We start from the raw sequence: 14,978 nt of genomic DNA on the forward strand, positions 1-14,978 counted from the left end.
GTTTCCATTTGTTTTTGTTGTTTTGTTTTTCGACTGTCCAGAGGACCAGATTTAACTTTTTTTAGATATATTTTCTATGATTTTTACTTACTGAAATAATAATAATAAAAAAAAAAACAATCTTAAAAACAAAGCTTACTATTTTTGTTGCAGGGTTAGTTTAGTTTGTCTAGATGCATATGTGCATGGTGTTTCATAATGTAAGATGAAATTAGACAAGTTTTCCCACTGATTTTAACATTTGAATAAATACCTGAGCAACGTCAAGGTGTGCTGAACACAGGCCCGCCCTCTACCGTTAGTAATTAGGTCTAATAACTTTTGCCTTCTTGTTTATATTAACGAATTTTTTTTTATTTAAATACTTAAAATGTATAAAATCATGTTTGTTTTTTTATCAATGGTTTGCCCTCATTAATGTATTTCCCTTTGAAGTGTGTGAAGTCGCGTGCGCTCGTTGAGCACGGGTGATTTCGGTGCGAGCCCTACCCAGACAACCCGTGCGGCGATGGCGAGGAAACCCCGTCGACAAGACACTGGTTTTTCATGACGGTGAGTTCCCCTTTGAGTGTATTATAATTTTGTGATAAAAATTTCAAGGAAAAAACACACACAAGCTCCTTCCTCCCTTCCTTCAGGGAGGGAAGAGAGTTTGAGCGGAGAGAAAAATCTATCTGAGGCAGAACAGGGACGGTGAGGCAAAAAAATATATGAGAGTGGGAGAGGGAGAAGAAGGAGGAGGAGGAGAAGGAGGGGGGGAGCAAATTAAAAGTTGCCAAATGGAGATATTGGGTTTCAAGAGGAGTGAGACAGGAGTTAAAGGGTTTGCCTCTTTGAGTCGTCTTTATGTTATGCTAATCGGGGACAAATATTTATGGCTCGACGCGGTTTAGCCCTTTCCACGGATTCTAGCTTCCAAAATGAGGCGTCGTCCGGACACCGCCGGCTAGCTAACCCGAACCGCGGAACAGGCCGAGGGTTTTTAGGGCTCAAAATGCGGGACGGCGACCCGACCAGGACACGGATCGGTCCTAACGGCCGAATCGAAGCAGTTCGGTTCATGTCGATTCAAATGTGACGTTTTTCGTGTTGGCAGAGCTGAGCCCCGTCGACGACAAACGAACGCTTCCCCCAGCAGAGAAAGAAGGAGTACGTCAGCGGCGACGGGCGTTTTGTCCTGCTTCAATGCGATTATCATTCAGTCGATTCGGGTCTATTTTTGGACATTAAACTCTCAGAACTGAAACCAACCGGTGCTCGAAGCTAGCGCCCTCCAGCTAAAACCTGCCCCGAGTTGGACATTTTCTTCCTGCGTCGTGTCGCCCAACATGCTGGGGTTGCCAGAGCCTAAAAAAAAACCAGCACAAAATTACACTCGAGAAAAAATATATATTTTCGAATCGAAATTATATATATTTTTAAAAGCGTTTGAACATTTGGCACATTTCGAGACAATCGTTTCGTTTTTCTGTCAAAATAAACCCCCCCCCTTTTTTAAATAAGATATTTAGCAGCTCATTTTAAAGTAGTGAAATGCTTTTATTTATTTTACTTACTAGCTGCCCGTTTTGGCAACTTTTAAATAAATTGCAATCCCTTTTTCTTTACGATGGAAAATGGTTTATTTATTTTTATATCGATAAAGTCAAAGGAGCGTCGCTGTCTGGAAACTATCCTCTCAGACAACCTTTATTTGTTATAAATTAAAACTGCTTAATAAACACGGTCCCCTCTATTACAACATTATTACAGCTGTTTTGTTCAGGCACGGCTGCCCTCTTTGTTCTCTGAATCCAAGATGGCGGCCCAACGTGCTTCAGCTACAAAGACAGCCCTTCAGCCATTTTGAGCAGTGTTTTTCCCACACAACTCATCCACTTGCACACAAAATCGTTAATTTGTGAGACCTGGTGTCCATTTATGATGTAACGACTTAAAATCTTGATTTTTTTTTTTTACATCCTCTCAATACAGTTCCTACAAATCATTGCTCATGATCAAATAAATGCCCATGTGTTGGATTCCCCCCCCCACACTTTAGATGCATACCACTGCTGGCTGGAGCCACATAAAGCTGCAGTGTGACAGTGAAGCTCTAATGTACTCAGTTTGAAGCAGGGTGGAGTTGGTGCCAGTTTTCACTTTGCTTACGGGGATGACAAACGTAGGCCAGCAGAGAAGAGTCTGTGTGGGACAAGCCTGCTTGTTTACTGAATGCTCCCTTCCACACCCATACTTTACGTCTTCTTCCTTTGCACATGTTCACAAACCACCTATGTTTACTAAATGTAGTTTTTCTTTTATTTCGCTTTGCAGCTCAGCTTGTTACAAGAAAGAACAGGGCTGTTAAATGACTGAATTCATGCTTCCTGGTGGACATCTGTGAGTTTGATGTCATGTTTCTTAGAGCTATCTGACAAAGGGATCAGTGTACTCCCCTATCATAGTGTGCACATTTAAACAGAATAAAAAAAAGTCACATCTTCACCTGCTATCAATGCTTGTTTCAGGTGTCATGGATGATGATGACGATCGCCGTCTTCTGGATTTCTTAGGGTAAAAACAAACGGTTAAATTTACACAATCTGCTAAATGTGTTGATCATTCCTTTCACATTTTAAAGCCACCAAGTTATTCACAGCCTGACTGCACCTTTTGTTCTTTTCTAATAAAGTCGGGCAACAATTTTAGTGTTTCTTTGAAATCAACCCTACACAACAATCCAGTATTATCGTATCACTTTTGTTGAAATGGCTTTATGTTTGTTCAAAATTGTTTTCTGCATATTTTATGCTACACACAAATTTATAAACATTGTGTAGACTAAGTCAAGTGTAATTTGCTCTTTCCAGAGATGTGGATGCACTTAATGATTATCTCCATGGCAACAACAGCAAGTCTGTGAGTGACACTTGCTGAATATTTTCAGTCATTAATAATTTTTTGAATATTGTTCCAAGGTAAAAGCTTAAAAATTGTCTTTTGGCTGGTTTTTCCCCTCTCTCACAGATTGAGGAGGACGACGTGACAAATGCAGCTTATGGATCAGATGGATCTTTCTTTGCCAGCAACACGGTGAGTAAAAATTCACTTTGATCGAACCGAAACATATAGACTTATTTTAAATCATGATTAGACAGCTAGTTATAAATGATTGATCAGAGTTTTAAGTCAAAAATTGGTTTTAAGTGTATGAAAATGTTTCGAGCTTTAGCATAAAGCTAAAGTACATCCGAGGGGCCGGTCGGGTCTGGGTGGACGGATCGGACGGCGTCTGCTGCCAGTTTCTTGGGAACTGCTGTGGGGTGAACCTTTGCTGGGGGGGTCCTTCCTGCCTACAGCCATCAGTATCTATAACATCTCTTAATGAAATGAGGATAACGAGTTACAACAACAAATAATTCCACTTTGGGATTAATAAAGTATTTTTGAATTGAATTGAATAGAATATTGAAGGGTGCCAGCATAATTTAGATAAACGTCAAAATGAAATTGCGTCATTGTTGTTTTCATTATGTTAGTCATGCTCCACTTTTGTTTTGATACAAATTAAGATTAAACTTGTTGGCCTGCAGGCTGTGCAGACATGTTCACATACTGTTCACATATTTCTTTCAGACTAGCTCCAACACTTGTCTCAAAGATGGCTCTTCTTCACTGGGTGACTTTGGAGAGGACTCAGCGGGAGCAGGCCTCCAGCTCTCCAGTAGCCTTTCATTCATCGAGGATGATTTGGGGACTGGGAGCTCCCCTGAAGGGGTGGACCTCGGAGAGGACCAGCCCTTTGACATCCTCCAGAAGTCTCTCCTGGAGGCCGACATCACAGAGCAGACGCTGGCCCAGGAGGCCCTGCTGGACTCTCAGCCTGCTCCCACGCTCGTGCAGGCTCCAGTTCCCTTCTCCTCCCAGCTGGTCTCTGGGGGGTATGGAGGTGGGGTGGGTGTGGTAAGCTCAGCGACAGCTGCGTTTCCGGCAGGCCAGCTACTGCAAGGAATGTCACCACTGCCCAATGGCTCTACCCAGCACATCCAGGTGTTGGGCTCGTTTGGGGCAGGGAGTGGTGTGATGACTCTAAGCAGCTTGGAGAGAACTCCTCAGATTGTCCTGAGGCCAGGGGTGCCTGTAGCTACAGCAGGGGCGGCGACAGGAGGGCAGGTGTTTACACCAAACCAAGGTCAGGTGGGCCAAGTAGGCTTACCTTTCAAAAACATTCCCCTTCAAAACATCATAATTCAAAGAGGTCCAGGAGGGACTCAGGCTATCGTCAGACCAATTCAGCCTAAACCCCCTCAAAGTGGCTCTCAGTCTGTTTACAGCCTTGGTCTTCAACCCACTCCCACTACTGTGACAAATACTGCTGCTGCGGGACAGTACACAGCCAACGGTACTATAGTGATGCAACCACAACTAGAGCAGCAACCAGTGCAGGCTCAGACAAACCTTCCACCAGGGCAGTTCTTGATACCTAACTCTTTGACGCTCGCTCCATCCTCCACCATCCACAACGGCTCCACCAACCAAAACACCGTGCAGATAGCTGCAGGGCAGAACTTCACTGGATCTCCAGCAGGCCAGCTAATCTTGAATCCAGGCGTAGTGAGTGGGAGTCAGGTTGTTGGAGCTGTGACTCAGACATGGACTGGAGCTTCTTGTGCCAGCTCAACCCCCGTACAGACATCCTGCGCTCCTGGGCAACTCACTCTGGTCGGCCCAGCGACGGCCGGGATCGAAGGCCCAGCCCAAGCGTCGACTTGTCCCGTGCAGCGCCTTCTAGTGACCCAAACACAGAACTGCACTTCGCTGTCACCTTTACCTGGCAGCGTGACGCAGGACTTCAGACAGGTAGACGCTCACACATAATTGATTTTTGTTTTTTTCCATGTCTGACCCACGTGATTTTATTTCCAGAACTCCTCATCGCCTGCCTTCGCTCAGACACAACTTGGCGGCATTCATGGTAATCTAAAGTGTACACTGTGATATTTTAAATTAACTTGTATAGGCCTTTGTGTGTTATTTGCTGTACTTTGAACTTGTTGTTTTTTATGTTTTAGTCATGAAAACCATAACGCAAAACTCAACACCAAACTCTGAGGTATGTTGCGTAGTAATTTTACATTCATACCAACATTTAAAGGAAGAACAAACTCTTCAGAAGACGGTTGTGACAACTTTGGCTTGAATCTTTTCTCTGGACAGGTCAGTTCACAGAAACGACCCTTCGGTTCATCACTCACAAGAGCAGAACTGTGAGTTTTCTGACAAACACCGATATTAAGATTTGATGTTATTTTTGTCTTATTGAGATGAATTGTGCCTATTTAGCCACTGAGTGTGTTTTTCCTCTCTTTTTGAATTCAAAGTATTTTAGAGCACTTGAGGAGGGATCATGTGGCAGTTCAGGCCCCAGACCGACGGAGGTTCACCTCAGTGGACGATGCTCTCCTAAGACTGCTGCCTTACCACGTGTTCCAGGGGGCGCCGCCCAACCACGACGAGTTCTCACAGGGTACGTTGAGTCCAACTCTAATAAAAAGGCAGACATTTGGCTTTGAAATGAATCTTCAGGCAAACAATAAATGTTTTTTTTTAATGAAGACTTGTTGTTTGTTTGATCATTTCAGTGGATGAGGAGTTTGAGGTGGTTGCAGCTCAGGTGCTGATGAGGACCGAGGCAATGGTTAACAAATACAGACGACTGCTGATGGTGGAAGCTGAGGTACACAAGAGGCTTTATTCAAAATGTTGAACAACATCAAGTGCATTCATTTATGAGTTTTTGTCACATTTTTAGATTTCGGTTGCACTTATTACTTAAATAATTGACTTGTGGGTTGAAAGTTTTTGGCGATGAATGTCTTGAAACTTCTTAATTTATTAAAGTTGTTTTTAAGTTGTGTATTTTTGTTGTTAAGTTCATTTTTTGACAACAAAACATTTAATTGTTTTGCCACACAAACAGTTGAATCACAGTTGCTGCATTTGCTATAAAGGCATAGATTTATTTGAACACATTTAATGTTTTAGCTCAGTTTCACTTGGAACTGCACTCACTCCAGACAGTTTTTAAATCGGTAAAGTTTCCTGGATGGGAAGCGAAGTCTTCAGCCACAAAATAAAAGTCCAGTTGTTTTGTTTCAAAACCTTTATTTGGATTCTCCATATTCTGTAACGCGTAGCGCTAACGGACGTCACTTCCTTGTATTGCAGCGTTCCAGTCCTTCGTCAGAAATGGTGATGATCGACAGGACCTTCAACCAGGAGGAGCGCAGCAACCTGACACAAGACAAGCGCATGGTCCTTGTGGATCCAGGTAAAGGCCAAGAAAACGAGACTAATTCAGGTAAATAAAGGTTGATTTGAACTCTTCCTCTCTGTTTGGCGTGCAGACAACTTCCTCGATGACTTCTGTTGTGGAACAAAATCCAAACATTTCCAAGATCCCGTTCCCCCGCAGTCAGCAGACAGTGAGATTTGGGAGCAGGCAGAACAAAGCTCCGAGGAGCCAGCGTACAGGACAGACTCCCCGTCTGGGTGTACAGACCCAGGAGGGGGTAGGGATGTCGGACCAGGTCCACCAGAGAGACTCCATCCACCACACGTAGAAAACAAAACGGTTTTGGAACTGAAGAGACCCCAGCAGTGCTTTGGGTCCGACGGCGCCAGCAACAACAGCTTCGTTGCAACTAAAAGTTGCTCGCAAGGTAAACCTGCACATTTTGCAGCAACTTCAGGACAGCCTCCGTACTCGCAGCACCGGTCCTCCCCACCGACACAGTCTCAGTACTCGCCCCCCGTCACCCCTCCACCCCACCCAGACCCAGATTCTGCTTTAGAGGCAGCAGTCAACAGCATCCTGGAATGTTAACTCTGATGCACCATTTGTATTTTTGCAGGTACCTTTGTTTTCTTGTCGTCACGTGTGTGTGAGGAGAGGTTCGCTCCGTTTTCAGATCTGTCTTTGTGAAATGCAGCCATGTAGCGTTTGAAGCTTTCTGAGGCGTTACTTCTGTTCGTGATACGTCGAGGTGTACTTGGGCACTTAACCTATAAAGATCCGGGATCGTGTGCAATGCAGCAGATAAACAGATGCAATTTTTATAAAACTTTATTTTTATTGTGAAGCAGTCGGTAAATGTTGCAGCTCTGAAGGCGAGAGTGTTTCTCTCTTCACACAGCATTAACAGTTTGTGCCATTTCCTTTCCCCACCACTGCAGGGAGGAGGAGGAGGAGGAGGAGGAAAGTTGTGACTCTGTGCCTGATTTTAAGTTTTTATCTGAAAGTGTTTACATGAAGAAGCTCTGCTCCGAAAGATTTACTCTTATTTCTTTATTGCATTACTGTGATGGAGCATCAGAGGCACCAGAGGAGAAGAAATCTGAGGACGAACGTTGAAACGTTGAGGTTAAAGTGGAAATTTTATTCACAGGAAACAAAACGACAAACCGTTGGATTTTGTTGAGCTCTAAAAACTCTTTAAACATCCGAAGCGACTAAAAACAGCTCAAGTTGTTCCTCAGTAGATGACGGTAGTTTAGACCAGCGGGGGAGGTGAGTAGTTAGAAGTGTGTTTGAGGCTTTTATTGTGAAAGATTGAAGTTGGTTCCACTGCAACTAGACTAATAAGCTTCACTTTATTTTGTAGTTTATTCAATAACAGCGCACCCATAATCTCAAGATAACAGTAACAAATTAAATAAATGCAGTCCGAGCGTTAAGCCTTGAAATATGATTTTTGAAAATATAATTTCCACTTTAATTATTTCAATTTTCATTTAAAAGGACAAACTGAAGTTAATTTCTTCCGACTGGCCCTGATGCTCCGTCTTGTTTTACAAACAGAGCAGTGCTCGTGTGCGGTTAGTGGATTCTCTTTAAAATAATCCCACGCTCACATAAACGTGCACTAAACACGGATGACATAATTACATGAAGATGCTGCCCTTGATGTCCAGCACGTGTTGGGCTGAACAGAATGTGAACGTTTGGAGCAGAACCAAAAGCTTTTGTCTCGTCAGCTGCCTGGAATAACAACTGACCTCGTAATCTCACGACGAGGAACCCGTCAAACTCGTCACGTGTCGCCGTGCTCGACCACGCGCTTCGTTTTTTTGTGCTCAAGTCACTTTTGTTTCCTTCAGTTTTCTTTTGTACCTTAAAGGTACGCGAGTCCCGACACAAACGCAGCGCAGATCTTTGCCGCTTCTCACCGCGAGTTTGTGTCCGTGGAGCTAAAGTCCTCAGATTGAGGAGGATTTGTTCAAGTCGATCTTTTTTATTGAGATTTTCAGTTCCTCATTTTTAGAAATGACTTTACAGATGTTTTTTTGTTTGTTGTGATGTGTTCCTCAGAGTTCTGAACATGAAAGTTGAACTTGAATGAGCCCGGGGGGGTCAAACATCGTCTGCCTTCTCAATACAATCAATATATTGATCATATGTGTTTAACTTAATATTCACACGTTTGTTTGCACTCGGCGTTCGGCTCTTCTCACGTTGATTGTCGTGGTTTTTTTAGGTCTCAAACATTTCTCACATTTTTTTCTGTTTTTATTCTCAGCAGCAGCAACAACCAAAATATAATTAAAAGAGAGCGGTCCGGTCCAGAATCCTCTCAGACCATCTGGAAATCGATTGGAATTTTTTTTTTTTAAGCCTAAATTATTGCTCCGCCCCCTCTTTTTTTTTTTTAAAGTTTATTTTTAAATGATCTTTTGAAAACAAATCATTTAAACTCATCACATTTTAAAGCTTCTCATCGCAAAGTCGTGATCAATTCATAAAATAAATAAAAAACATGACAGTTTGTTTCTCAAATCGATGGTTAAAAATGTTCTTGAACAAGTTCTGCAAGTTAAATTCATGATCGTCACAAAAACAGCCCAAGTACGACGACGACGCGGCGTTCATGGAAGAGCTGCTCGACGTGAAAAAGTTCAAACGTTTAGATTTTTTATTTGGACGCAGATAAACGGAGACTTCCTGAGTAGAAGTTTTGCAGATGTCGAGCTCAGTCATTCTGGGGCTCCTCCGCCCGACTCCGTCCCCGATATTTATCTTTGCCACGTTTTTAGTCGATTCATTCACGTTTAGCACGTTTCCACCTAAACGTCTACATTCGTCTGATTTTGCCATATTGGTTTACCTGCACACTCCGGCCAGCTCAACGTCAAAACGTTCTTGCTTTATTTCAGAATTACACATCTGGAAAACTGTCGGAGTAAACTCTTTAAAAAAATATTTGAAACATTTCATAACTTCTACATATTTAATTCCTCAGTTTGCGACGAGTAGCTTTTAAAAAAGGAACTTCTCGTTGTAAACGGTCGATTCTGGACGGCACCACTTCTCTAATAAACACGATTTTTTACGCGGCAGCAGTGACCACACCTAGTAAACACAGCAGCTCGTGGAGTTGGACAAAAAAATCTTTTTTTAAGCAAATCCCCAATCGTTGAAGTCGACTTGAACTTTTGCACCTGCGACGAACAGCTGTAAGGTGTGGTGCCTCTGCAGCGCTCGACTCTAGAGATGTTGGATCTGTGCAGGACGTGCTGGGAGAACCGTGTGAACAGATCACGGCCTCCAGGCCACACTGTGCACCCCCCCACTTGTTTTCATTTTCAAATTGATAAGTTTGTTTTGTATAAATAAATAAAAAAGTTAAACATAAAATATTTATAATTTTGTATGAAGAAAAGGAAAATGTTTCAAGAAAAGACAAAAATGTGGAACCTATTTTTTATTGTGTTGGCCGAGAGGCAGGAAGTTACAAAAAATGCTGTTTTCGTTCTTTGTAGCTTAACGTGTTTTCACTACAGCGGCGAGGCGAGTCAACAATAAATTCATTTTGAAAAGTAAAGAACGGGTCCAGAACCTTCTCTCGTGTTCCTCCATTACTACTCTGCGAGCGTCCACACACACTGCGTGCATGATCGCATGGGGAGGACGCAGATAAATAAAATAAAACGGTTTTATGTTTACTGACATCACGGTGTTTAGCTTTTCTGATTCCTCGTGTCCCTGCTGCCAAAGTTTTATTAAGTTGATCCCAATGATGGACGAGCTCAGAGATGATCCATTAGTTTCAGCCCAACAGTGACACCTGGTGGAGACCTAAAGAAACATTTTTTTTTTAGCCTCAAGAATTCTATAAAAGCCATCTTTTAATTCTAACTTCGACTGCCACGTTTAATAAATACAAGACGATTTAGATCAGTGGTTTCCAAACCATTACCAAGTCCATTAAACCAGGGTTTAATGGCTGCACAACCAACAATTACTCTGTTTACATCAATCCATGACTGTTATTTTTTAAAAGATGTTTATGGCTATAATGTGCAATTATCAGACATCACTTCCTGTTTTACAACACTCGGCGAAGTCCCGACTTCAGCTTCAGGAACTACTGATTTACATCTTAGAATGAGTTAAAATATCTGACACATTGGGATTATTTTTGACATTGGCACTCATCTCTTACTTGAAATAGTTCATTTATTCCAGTTTGAAGGCAACATCTGTCAACTAGTGAACTGCTTAAAATGCTCAGAATTCAGTTTAATACAGTTTCTAGTCATGGTGATATGGAAGCCACCACTCTCCTAAAAAAAACATTTGTCAGCTGAATTTGAGACAAACGTATAACAATTTGTCACATATAATCCAGCGCCCATTCAGGATTGGGGCGAAATAAATATGATTCAGATGCTTCCTCTTCTGACAGCGGCTGTTCAAACGTGTTCCTTCATCTTTAATGATACTTCCTCCAACGACTCAACTCTGAGGGGGAATAAAAACACAAAAAGATTTAATCTCTGCTTTAGTTACTGCAGAAAGGGCCTGAGCGTGATGCTTCCTCACTGATATGAGGGTAGCTCCAGATGTAGCTGAGCACACAGTATCCAACCAGCAGCATGCTCAGTCCAGCGACGCCGCCTTTCTTTACGTCTGTGTACCGTCTGTAATACCACCGCCAGCCTGGAAGAAGGGGGGCAAACATTATGAAAGAATAAGTTTTACCTAAATCCTACTCAAAGACACAAACAGTCTTAAAGCCAGAAATGTCCAGCTGTGATTTTAATTATCATTTAACAAATGAGTTATTTCTAAAGAATTTATAAACGATGCAGCAAATACGTTGATTGAAAATGATTACCGTAATTTCCGGACTATAAGCCGTTACTTTTTTTTCCACAGGCTTCTTTGAACCCTGAGGTTTATACAGTGCTGCGGCTAATTTATGGATTTTTTTTCTTTTGACGGGCTAACGAAACATTAGCCCCGTCACAAACGGACGCTCACGTAGCTGCCCAGGGATCAATGACCTCCTGGTAGACTACTGTATTTATCATTTTTTAACCAGCCATGTTACGGCACTGTTCAGAAAAAAAAAAAAATTACTGTACGCATTGGTGTACCGTATTTTCCGCCCTATAAGTCACAGTTTTTTTGCATAATTTGCATGTCCTGCGACTTATAGGCTGAAACGACATATTTATGGATTTTTTTCCCCATATTTATAAACCAATTTTTGGCTGAGATATGATTTTCATTCATTCTGACTGAAAAAGCGCAGTATCACTTTCAGCCACTTGATGGCAGCAGAGTACAATATATATGGCATACAGTTGTATCATGTAATAGGTAAATGTGGCTATAATGACAAATTCAAAAAAGGTGAAGACAAAAACAACTGAACTTTATTTATTATACCTTATTGTTTTTTCTTGAACTTTTTTAAATTTACCATGTCCTGGATGACTTGGAATCTTCACCAGTTATTAATGACTCGGTCAGCTTGCCATAGTTCCCACATTCATTCTGCTCGCTGCTTGGAACCGTCAAACCAGCTGCACTGCCCCGACGAAATGCAGCTGATTTGACCATCAAAGTGCATTTATTAAGCAAACGTTACACTGAGACACACCTTTACTATAATTTCAAACAAACAAATAATTGTTTTGAGGTGTTTATTTTGTTAAATTCTTGTTAAAGTCCTCCTGTGCACGCTCCCGCGGCCGCCATTTAGCAGCCCACCGATTTTGGCACAACACCGGCCCACATTTCCTGGTTGTCAGTGGTGACGCATAATAGATGCGACGTATACGGTGAAGCGACATATTTATGGATTTTTCCACTTTATTAGACAAATATGGACTGATGCAACTTATACGGAGGAGCAACGTGTCGGGTGGAAAATACGGTATGTTACCGATACGCATTTAATTAAAGGTTAAAAATCTTTCAGTGTAAATATCCCATGTTACATCGTGGAAACCCGTGGCTTAGAGACAAGTGTGGCCTATAGCTGTACTTTTTTTTTTTTTTTTAAGTTAGTGGGTGCAGCTTCTATTCAGGTGCGCTCAATAGTCCGAAAATTATGGTAAACCTGTTCAGTTTAGACAACATTTGTACTTCGATTATGCTCAAAAACATAATAAATGTGTACTAATACTTAAGTTTATAAAAGTGATTCTAGGTATTTGTGCAGCTTTTAAGGCAATAAACTAATTTGTGTTATTTCTACAAAATACAGGGTGGTGTTTGAGTAACACAATAAGTAAAAATAAGTTTTTATTTGATAAAATGAATGTAAATTAATTCAGAAGTGTATTTTAAGTCATATAATATCAAAGGAGTAAACCCAATTCTTCATTCTAATTAAACAATAAGTCGTGTACAATTTTAACTGTTCTGGTTTTATACATTGAAAGCTCCCAGTTTACTTTTACCAGAGGAAAAAAATGTATTAAAATAATCCAAATTGATTAAATATGCTAATGAGTTTTATAATTATACACATTTGCACAAACATGAGATTTTACACTAGTTTGTAAGAGATGAGTGCCAAGCTAAAAACACAAAATTAATTTGTAAATCTATAATCTGTAATTTAGTGAAACGTGTGCGATACCGACCGCTTTGCACCAAATCTGCAACGTCTCTCGGCCGACTCGGCGTTCTGGAGGCCAGCCACGTGGGTAACTCCTTCAGTCTCACCTGCCCCAGACTCTTCTGCGTCAAAGCTCCTGCAGGGCCAAAACAGGCATAAAGAATTACAGTGCGGACACAAAAACACACGCACCGGGGTTAGTAACATTTAAATAAAATGACATTTTTCTTCACTTGTTAAGACGATAAAAATGTTTAAACTATTTTAACACAAGTGAAAAAACTCAAAAATTGGAAATTCATCAGACCTGAATCAAAAAGGATGTAAACAATGAACCAGTGACTTTAAATGTAATCAAATGTAAAAATGAACTTTTTTTTTTTGTCTTATAAAATGTTGAAGCGAGTTTTGAAGCGTGACACGCGGTCAGCGTCACAGCCAGCCCCAAACATCAGGCTCAGACCTGCTTTCTGAATCGCTGACCTTCAGCTGGGTTTTCTGCAGCGTTTGGTTTCCCGACCTCGAGCTGCGACTCTTCGACCCTCGCAGGCAAAGTTTGTGCAGCGGCAGGAGAAAGCAGGAAGCTGGAGAACGGGCTGACGGCTGACGATCCCGAGGGGAGCCGTGTCGTGCGTTGATCCACATTCAGGCTGAGCTTACCTGGAGGGGGCGTGGCTTGCTGCACCTGAGAAGCAGAAAGGATGAAAGCAGCAGGAGAATCTGGTTCTAGCTGACAAGCTGCACCTTGTTGCTGTGGAATCAAAGCAGACGGTTTTGACTTTCGGTGAAATAACTGTAGTTCTGAGAGTTGCCCGTTGCTCCGAAGCAGCAGATCTGAGGCAGAGAGGCTGACGGCATCTTTTAGGTTCTTCGTTGTAACGGAACTAAAATCTGCGTCGAGTCTAATGTTGCTGCTCTGGAGGTCGGCAGCAACAATGAGGCTCGGGATGCTCGGCCTGTCGGAGCGACCGTGCCCGTTAGCTCTGCATAAAGTGGCTTTAACGTCTTGCAGCGTAACCTTCACTTGACCACTTCCCGATTTTGAGAGCAGCTTCTGAGCAGGACTCTCCTCCGTCTCCTCCTGGTTTTCCACTCTGAAGCCGTCTCTTGCATGAGGGTTCGTGGCATTTTCTTTCACATTTGACTCCAGAATCTTGTTCCGTTTACTGCAGCTAAAACTTGACTCTTCAGTTTTCTTCTGCGACTCTTTTGTCATTTGGTCCAACTTTGCTGCTTCTATCAAAGCACGGAGGCTCTTCTTTTTTGGCTTTGAAAAAGTGGGTGGGGGTGGAGACGGGAACAAGGTGGTGGACTTGGTTTGATCGGCCACCTTCTGCTTCTTCTTAGCTGACGTTGTACTTGAAGGTGACACCAGTAATGGTTTTGGTGATGCAGCCATTTTATCCTTCTCTGCTTGGAGACAGGTCTGTTTGGTCTTCTGTCCTTGGATGGATGTTTTGGACAGCGCTGCAGCCGGGTGAGCTGATGGAGTCTGAGAAGTTGTGCCATCTCGTGCGGTTTGAGGTGTTTTAGAGCTTGATGCTGCCTTACAGTGAGGCAGGTGACTCTTCAGCCTTTTGAAGGTCTTCCCACAGTGTGGACACACCTCTGTGGGGAAAAAGTGAAGTTAGTTATGCTCTTCAAAAACTACATGACACCTACATTTATGTATGTATATTTCTCTTTGTTATTATTCCTTTTATTTACCAAAACTTATGGTGACGCACTGAAATAAATCCCATTACCAAAACACTTGGTCGCCATTTTGGCTCAAAACAACGTCTGTAAAATGACTAAACATTAACTTTCTCTGCTTTGTGTACTGACCTTGGGGTTTGTGGAAAAGTAAAGTTGGACGATAAAGTCATAGAATTAAGTAAAAAAAAAACAACAACAAAACGCTGAAGTCTGGTGACAAGTGACAGCTGAAGTTCCAGTTTTGCGACACTTACCGGTGCTCATTTGGTTTGCGTTAAAACAGCGTTTTCCCAAAATAAAGGAAAAAGTTTTAACTGCATCTTTTGTTATTTAAGAATAACATCAGTCATCACATTAAATAGCAATATTACGTCAAAGTACTTT

The 14,978-nt window shown here is 42.0% G+C and overlaps 2 protein-coding genes across 2 annotated transcripts; one reads left to right on the forward strand and one right to left on the reverse strand.

Annotated features, from left to right (window-relative positions):
* Positions 1-502: 502 nt before the first annotated feature.
* Positions 503-7,121, forward strand: bicral (BICRA like chromatin remodeling complex associated protein). Its single transcript, XM_037691173.1, has 13 exons — positions 503-552; positions 2,317-2,382; positions 2,511-2,556; positions 2,853-2,901; positions 3,010-3,075; positions 3,619-4,842; positions 4,909-4,957; positions 5,055-5,095; positions 5,200-5,249; positions 5,364-5,509; positions 5,625-5,719; positions 6,211-6,313; positions 6,390-7,121. The coding sequence occupies exons 3-13, from the start codon at positions 2,516-2,518 to the stop codon at positions 6,866-6,868; spliced, it is 2,343 nt and encodes a 780-aa protein (XP_037547101.1). The 5' UTR covers positions 503-552; positions 2,317-2,382; positions 2,511-2,515; the 3' UTR covers positions 6,869-7,121.
* Positions 7,122-10,575: 3,454 nt separating this feature from the next.
* On the reverse strand, positions 10,576-14,862 carry si:dkey-21c1.4 (uncharacterized protein C17orf80). The gene is made up of 5 exons (XM_037690943.1): positions 14,849-14,862; positions 13,380-14,504; positions 12,922-13,032; positions 10,865-10,981; positions 10,576-10,783 (listed from the first exon to the last, which is right to left on the reverse strand). Exons 1-5 carry the CDS (start codon positions 14,856-14,858, stop codon positions 10,755-10,757), a joined length of 1,392 nt encoding a protein of 463 aa, XP_037546871.1. The 5' UTR covers positions 14,859-14,862; the 3' UTR covers positions 10,576-10,754.
* Positions 14,863-14,978: the final 116 nt, after the last annotated feature.

The sequence above is a fragment of the Nematolebias whitei genome, chromosome 17 (assembly GCF_014905685.2).
Source record: "Nematolebias whitei isolate Nwh7 chromosome 17, NemWhi1, whole genome shotgun sequence".
NCBI classification, from domain to species: domain Eukaryota; kingdom Metazoa; phylum Chordata; class Actinopteri; order Cyprinodontiformes; family Rivulidae; genus Nematolebias; species Nematolebias whitei.

Bases quoted from the DNA above. Each gene is read 5' to 3' on its own strand.
- si:dkey-21c1.4 (XM_037690943.1), bottom strand. The intron at 13,033-13,379 runs GTCAGCGATTCA...TTGGCCCTGCAG, and splicing joins TGCAGAAAACCCAGCTGAAG to GAGCTTTGACGCAGAAGAGT. The intron at 10,784-10,864 runs GTGAGGAAGCAT...ATTCCCCCTCAG, and splicing joins CTGGAGCTACCCTCATATCA to AGTTGAGTCGTTGGAGGAAG.
- bicral (XM_037691173.1), top strand. From the start codon at position 2,516: ATGGATGATGATGACGATCGCCGTCTTCTGGATTTCTTAGG. The intron at 2,902-3,009 runs GTGAGTGACACT...CCTCTCTCACAG, and splicing joins ATGGCAACAACAGCAAGTCT to ATTGAGGAGGACGACGTGAC. The intron at 4,843-4,908 runs GTAGACGCTCAC...TTTTATTTCCAG, and splicing joins TGACGCAGGACTTCAGACAG to AACTCCTCATCGCCTGCCTT.